Here is a 7,505-nt window from a genome sequence, read left to right as displayed (position 1 = left end):
TCAAATAGGGCTCTTTCCTCAGAGCTTCCGGACTACAAATTTGAGGCACACCCCTAGAATTAGAAAGTTGCAAAAGCTCTCAGGTGACTCTGACTTGCTTTTACTGGGAAAAGCCACGGTGGGAACCTACGGCGCAATGGGCGGGGAACTTCCGGATGCGCATGGTTGTCTGGACAGAATCAGAGCTACATGGGAAGTTCATGTATCATTAGTCATCCTTCAGACTGCTCAGGTTCAAGACTATGTCTAATTTATTTAACACATTCTTTGGGCTGCCTGTATGTAATGGAACTGGTATTCAGCATCATCAATTTAATGAATCTATATCGAGTTTCCAATTGCCAATATCAGCTACCTTGGAAAACTGTCAATGGGAGGCTTATCTACAGAATGTCATGATGTTTGTGGAGGTTTGCCCTCACCATGTCATTCCCATGTAACCCGAGAGCCTCAGAATGCCTTCTTTCAGCTTCTACCTAACTCAGTAATGAAATTTTAGAATTGGCAGGTTTAAATGGGATTGAGAAGGATGGGAAAACAGAAATATTTCACATGCAAATAGAAAAGGGGGGAAATCCATAGAGAGGACATCATAGGATACTCACGCCAGGTCAAACAACGAGGGGACTTCCTGCTGGATGTGGGAGTATGCAGAAGGGAAAGAATGAATTGTGCAAGCTATGTTCACCACTATGTCACCAATGCAGATTGTACTGGCTTATATGGAACCTATTCTGTTTGCATGGATACCTTGCTCAGCCTAGATATAGTAGGTATGGCCTTGGATGTTTCCCAAAGCAATGTGCCTTACCCCCTCTGAGGAGTGGATAGGGGGTGGGGTGGGAGGGTCAGATGGAGGGAAGTGGAGGAGGGGAGGGAGTGGAAACTGGGATTAGTATGTAAAATGAAAAAAAGATTGTTGTCTTAAAAAAAAAAGAATGAGTTATGCAAGCCAAAGGCCCCCAGATGTGAATGAGCCCGTGGCGGTAAGCATCTACTTGGGAAGATTTCAACCTGGTTTTTCCTCAGGTTCTTCATATCTTATTTCTTCAAACTTCATTGTCCTTAACTTCATCTTTTGGAACTTAAATTTTGTGTGAACAAGGCATTGATGCAGCTGTATCTGTTCAGTTGAAGGGGAACTCATATTGACAGGCAATGGTTTCCATCCTGTCCCCATTGAGGACCACCACCAGATACTACCTTGTAGGATTGAAACGTCCTCACACTGCTGGAGGACCACCACCAGATACTACCTTGTAGGATTGAAACGTCCTCACACTGCTGGAGGACCACCACCAGATACTACCTTGTAGGATTGAAACTTCCTCACACTGCTGGCTTTGCTCGTGTGAAAACTCCCCGGGGAGAGGCCACGAAGCTGCTCTCTGCCACTGATAATTTAAGATAACAAGGGAATGATTACATCACTTGCATTCCTAGGAGGTAGTTTTGCATGTGTAGCTCGGTCTGTTTGTGGGGCTCCTAGACGTGGGGTCAGGACCTGTTCCTAGCTTTAGGGAACTAGCTCATTCCCCATGCTGGGTTGCCTAGCCCAACTTTGATGCAGGGGGAAGAGCTTGGTCCTGCCTCAACTTGATGTGCCATGCTTTGTTGACTCCTATGGGAAGCCTGCCCCTTTCTGAATGGAGATGGAGAAGGATTGGAAGAGGGGCATAGAAAAGGGTAGGGGAAGGAAAGGATGGAGGGGAAACTGTGGTTAGTATATAAAATAAATGAAAAAAATTAATTAAAAACTTACGTAAATAAGCAAATAAAAGAAATTTCCCAGACTATATCTTTTACTCTTCCTTCATTGCTGCATGTTCTTCTGTGGATGAAAAGAAGGAATTGGGTGTCATCTCCCGATATCTATGTCTTTATCTAAGAGAGGATGCCCATTTGGGAGAGATATATACTTTAGTGAGTAGAGCAACACAATGTTTGAAAGACAGGCCAGGGTGAATATTGACGAGGACAAGGGATAGAAGCAGTCCCGGTAGTTCATGGCAGAGACACTGCAAGCATCAGTTAGATTCTTGTCCTTGGTCTGGAGTTAGGAATGGTCTCTAGCCTTCTGGGTTGGAGGCCAGAGTAGCTGTGGTTTCTGGCCTCGGTTCTTGTTATCTCTCTTCTTCTAAATGAGCTCCTCTCCTTGGAGGCTGCACGTGAGGGTGTGACCGAAACTACAGACCAGACACTTGTTCCTCCTGGTGAACAACTTTGGAAGTCAATTTTAACCCACTCATGACCTAAATGTTCGTAGGGTCTTGATTCTTGACCAGGGAACATTATAAAGTCTTGGAGGCCATTAAGGATGAATGCCATGGCTCTGTTGAGGCCAATTAAAGAAAAGTTATTTCTTTCCGGTCAAAAGACTGGAATCTGTCTCTGGCCCTGGGAGGAGATATGTTATTCTGATGTGCTCCAAAGATTAGAACATTACACATTATTGCTTCCGCCCTTCAGAGTTAATCTAGTTGGGCCTACCAGTTACCATGCCAAGAGACCACCCCTCAGGAAAGATGATTCAGCTAAAGGCATGCAATGGAGATGGGAGGAATAATTATCCCTTCAACGAACTCAAGTACTTAGCCCTCTCTGTCACTACTCCCCTATGCAGTGGTTTACAAAGCCTGCATCATAGAATGCTGAAGTGGTCTGACCACTGTTCTGAGTCATTCTAGAACACTCTGGGACTTGTCACCTTTCTCTGAAGCCCCCATCCTTTTCTGCGATGAGGCTGCTTCTCTGCCACGTGGCTGCTTGCTGACCTCCATTATAAACTAACCCTGTCTGATGGCCTTTAAAGGCTGGGCTTTCACCCTTTCTAACTCCCTCTTCCTGGCAACTATCAAGATTTGTAGCTTGTCTGGTTAATTGTTCTTCTTTCAAATAAACAAGCAAGCAAGCGAACAAACAAACAAACAAAATGTCCTTGAGCTTCCTTTTAAGTCTGTTTCTAAATTAGTTTACTAGTGAGACTAATATCCCAAAGAGAGATCCCCAATTTCCCTAGGACAATGACAGTTTTCCAGAAACACGTAGTGAGTTGTATTCTATCTTATGCATCCCAATATTGCACACAGTCACAGTTTTGAAATATGTGATTAGAAAACAAGCCATGAAACTTTGATTTTCATTAAAAAACAACAATTTATTGAAAAAGAGTAATGTTTTGTACAAATTCCCACTGCAATCCCCAAATATCAATTGGTCTCTTTCCAGGTTTGGTAGCAGGGTATAAAAATATCCAAACTGGATAAGTTCTGACATCAAATTTCTATGGGATTATTTTGGAATATAGAACTCTGTGTGGTTTGGCAAGTGTTATTTGTATGCATTTACATTACCCATCATTAGGAATCTTAATTCTGTTAAAAGATCTTTGTATGATTTCTTTTACACATAGAAATAGGATAAAACTTAAAATGATTCAAGTCTACATGACTCCATTTTTTGTAGAGCTTCCTCTGCCTGGTTTTATCATGAAGTGTTCTTATTCTCTCCCAGAACGTCTAGCTTCCATTCAACTTTGCAAGTCTTGGTTCACCAAGAGCAGCTCATCCCCCTTTGGTGTCCACACTGCCAGTTTCCTTCATTTCATTGGCTTAGTCATGGACCGATGGAACAAAGATGTAATGGGGGATGGGGCTCACACCTGTCATTTCAACAGCTGGGAAGCTGATGCCCAAAGATCTTTGGGTGACACAGAGTTCTTGGCCAGCTTGGGCCACAGACCCAGACAACAAGGAGTTTTAGAGACTTAAGATCAGTTTAACCCAGTGAAGTTTAGTAGCTCATCATTTGAGCGACTTGTGAAGGAAAGAAACCCAACTAACAATTTTCTCCTTCCAGTTGTTTGAAGACTCACCACAAAACCAGTGAACTTAAATTCCTTACCAAATACAGAGCCCCATGTTTCTCTGCATAAAACCATGCTTGCATGTGTCCCCTCTTGAATCTTGTGACAGAGGCACAGCAGGAGTTAATGAACCCGTTGTGCAGATGTAGCAATACACTTAGGGCAGCCAAGAGCCTTTGCCCGAGTCAGTCATTAAGTGATAGCACCGAGACTCAAATCCAGGTCTCCAAATGTCATTGTCAACACCCTTTCTATTACACCATCCTGCTCTGCTGACGGGCCTTTCCTACAGACTAGAAGAGTAAGAGCGCTTGCCAAAGGGAAACAGCACCAAGAGGCCAGGCACAACAGAAGGGGAGGAAGTAGACTCATGACAAAAAAAAATGATACAGAGCAGTGTGACGGCGTGTGTGTAGATTTTCCTCAGTGACTTCAAAACTGCTAATTGAGCAAGGAAAAACACTACTTAGGCATGTTTCATGTTCAAAGAATGAGAGTCATATCAGCTAATTAATACTCGCATTACCTCTACCAGCTGGTTAAGTGTAATTATCCCAATTTGGCAGATGGGAAAAGAGGTATAAAGACTGTAAATGGCTCACAGTTACGGAGAGGAGAGCATATCTGTCACCGTATTATCGCTCCTGCAAGTCTAGCACTTTGCACAGATAAACAGACCACACCTCTCAGAGACGAGCTAAACCACATGATAATTATATGTGAGAAACGCAGATAGCTGAGGAGGGCAGAAGAAGAACATAGTTTGCAGGATCTGGAAGGGAGAATAAGTACCTGAAAAATGCAATCAATAAAACTGTTTCGACAGCAGAGTTCGCAGTACAGCCACTCAGTGAAACAAATATTTTCAAAGCAAACAAGACGGCTCCAGACCAAAGTGCAAGGACAGTGGGGGAAGATCCGCAGAAAACCAGCATTTGCCCAGAAGATTTGCTGCCACAGCCCAGACATGGAAGCGCTAAGTGTTCGTACATATTTTAAGCTTCAAGTGTGGGCTGTGAAATTCGCTACTAGATTTGAGAGCTAGAAACAGACCTCCAAGTAACAGGCAGGAAAAGCAATCATTGTTAGAGCTAAAAAAAAAAAAAATTAAATATGTTGTTGCAAAGAATACACATGGGAAAAGGAAGTCAGATTTGACAAGAAGTTTGGTCTTATGCAAAGATACTAACTGCTGATCAAAAGGGAGATATTGGACTGATCACATATGTTCACAGAGAAAAAGAAAAATGCATCAGTAGGCTTATTTAGTCAATATGAAATTGTATATACTCTAGAGTCATTTTCAGTATGCTGGTACCGGTATAAGGAAAATAAGAGGTTTTTAAACTGTCTATTTTTAATAGAAAATATGTATATATACATATTTATACACACTAAAGGAGCACCCTTCCCCATTTGAGTGTGATCACTCAGTGGGAAGCAGCAGTTCAAATGCAAAAGGCTTCCTTCCTGGACTCAGGAAAGATGGTAAGGCACAGCCAAGCCCCTCATAGCCACTGGGATGTAAAAGTATGCTTCCTTTCCTTATGCCACGATTCACATAACCACAGTCAACAGTTTAGGGCCTCAATGTCAATATTAGTTTCAATGTCCATTTTGTATTTGTTCCGACAGGATCTCTTCCCTTTGCCTCTGTCACACGTAGTCTTTCCCACTAGAAGGTGTTGGCTTGGGATAAGGCCGTGGTGTTGGGTAAGAGGTTGTTTTCCGGGGACAGGAGCATGAAAGTAGGGCACCTCCCAGGAGGCAAAGGGAGGCAGCAGCCCAGCCAGTGAAGAGGGCCTGGCCAAATTCATACCTGAAAGAAAAGACAGCATCATGTTGCTGTGAGGACCATTTGCAAGAGAAGAAAATCAATAGCAAATGAATATATGAATATATATATATATACACTCCCATGAACCCCCAGGCACTGTTGTTTGTGAACACATCCATGAAATAATGTTTACACTCTAATTAGCAATAATTTGCAACAGCACATCAGTAATACGCCATGCAATACACCAGTTTAATTACACAAATATTTCCAAAGACCTTTCCAAGAAAAAGAGGCTTCGAAAGGATGTTTAGACACTTGAGAAGTGAAGACTGGGCCACAGTCCTATGTTATCGCTTACAAAGTCAACTATTCTCAAATAGTAATTATTTCTGTAACACAAGTGCTTAGCGATCTGAAAACCTAGTTTAAATAAAACATAAAAATGTATGTTTTGAAAGAAAGACATCTGAATATCCCATGGCTGATTCCAGATTGAACAAGGCCAGGTGGACACGTTAGTCCATATTCTTGGGATGAGGATCCTGTGGCTAACTGTGGACATCACGCAGAGAAAAGGCCTGGATGTAGAAGATACAGGACTTGGGTCCTGATGTAAGCCCCACTGTGCAGCTCTGGACCGACAGTTTTACATCTTGCTCATGGTTTCTCCCCTTGAAGCTGATTGTTTCCCTTGTTTCCCTGGAGGGTGTTCTGGGTAATGTGCCATCATAGGATAACAAGTGTACAGAGCCCAGCAATTTATAAAATGCTTTCTCGTGCACTCCTAATATTACTGCTCTGCTGAAAAGATGGCCCATTGACCTCCAGCAGTTTCTGTCCCTACATCATAAATCTTACAGGATGGGCTAGGCTCCAAGAGCTGCTGCAGCCCAGCCTATGTTCTTCTGCCTGTGGGTGACTGTATGAAAAGATACACATTTATCTCTGCAAACACTGGGATTTTTCATTTGCTAGTCCTAGCTCTCACAAACAGTAATTACATCTTGACATTCTAGCTTTGAATGTAGTTATTAAGCTTTATGGATGGCAAGACAGTGAGACAATAAGCCTTGTCCCCGATCAAAGAGCATTGTTACCCGACAGCCAAGACTCAGGGCCTGAACTTGAAAAACTTGAACTATTAAGAAAGGTGACCCTTGTAAAGTCAAGTTTATAGTAGCAACAGAACACACAATTTTAAAGTAGCATAGGAACGTACTAGAAAAATACAACATAGTTTCATGTGGAAACTATTGGGAATGAAGCATTATTTGTTAACCACTATGATGGCCCTATTTTGTCAGTAAATCATGAACCTGCATATTAGTTCCAAGTGATCATAGATATCAGAAACATAATGTGCTTCAAGAAGAACATGTCCAACACATTGGCATTTTTGTTCATAATTAGGGGAAGAAAAAAACATGTGATATATTGTTGGCTAGAATCCAACTTAGAACATTTCTTCTTTGAAGTACATTTTGTCATTAGTCTTGGCTGTTCATGCCATTATCCAATTCATTTGAACACGGCTCACAGGTCATTCAAATTGTAAGTTTGACATAAATTTCCACACAATTCTTGAAAGCAAGTCTGAGAAACTAAGACACTGGTGGGAGTCTGCTGAAGACAAAAAGGGCTGATTTTCAGAGAACGAACTTTTTTACACATGACTAGTCTTACCTGGCATTGACGGGGGTCATGGGGTCATAGAACTCCTGAACAATTCTGTTTCCATACCATGCTGTGGCCACTAAAGTTGCCAGACCTACAGAAATTCAAACCAAAGTCATTAATCACTACGGAACACTGAGCACAAAAACACAGACTATTAAACCTAATTGTATTCTACCAGAATTG

At 42.1% G+C, this 7,505-nt stretch overlaps 1 protein-coding gene across 1 annotated transcript in view; it reads right to left on the bottom strand.

Annotated features, from left to right (window-relative positions):
- Nucleotides 1-3,136: 3,136 nt before the first annotated feature.
- Cldn1 (claudin 1) overlaps nucleotides 3,137-7,505 on the bottom strand; it is a 15,669-nt gene continuing 11,300 nt past the window's right edge. The window contains exons 3-4 of the mRNA XM_038345323.1: nucleotides 7,329-7,413; nucleotides 3,137-5,684 (exon numbers count right to left, since the gene is read on the bottom strand). Coding sequence (XP_038201251.1) covers nucleotides 5,522-5,684; nucleotides 7,329-7,413 — 248 coding nt within the window. The 3' untranslated portion in view covers nucleotides 3,137-5,521. The remainder of the gene's footprint in view (nucleotides 5,685-7,328; nucleotides 7,414-7,505) is intronic.

Source organism: Arvicola amphibius, chromosome 10 (assembly GCF_903992535.2).
Source record: "Arvicola amphibius chromosome 10, mArvAmp1.2, whole genome shotgun sequence".
Taxonomy (NCBI): domain Eukaryota; kingdom Metazoa; phylum Chordata; class Mammalia; order Rodentia; family Cricetidae; genus Arvicola; species Arvicola amphibius.
Note: the sequence above shows the minus strand (reverse complement) of the source record. Positions and strands in the feature narration are given on the sequence as shown.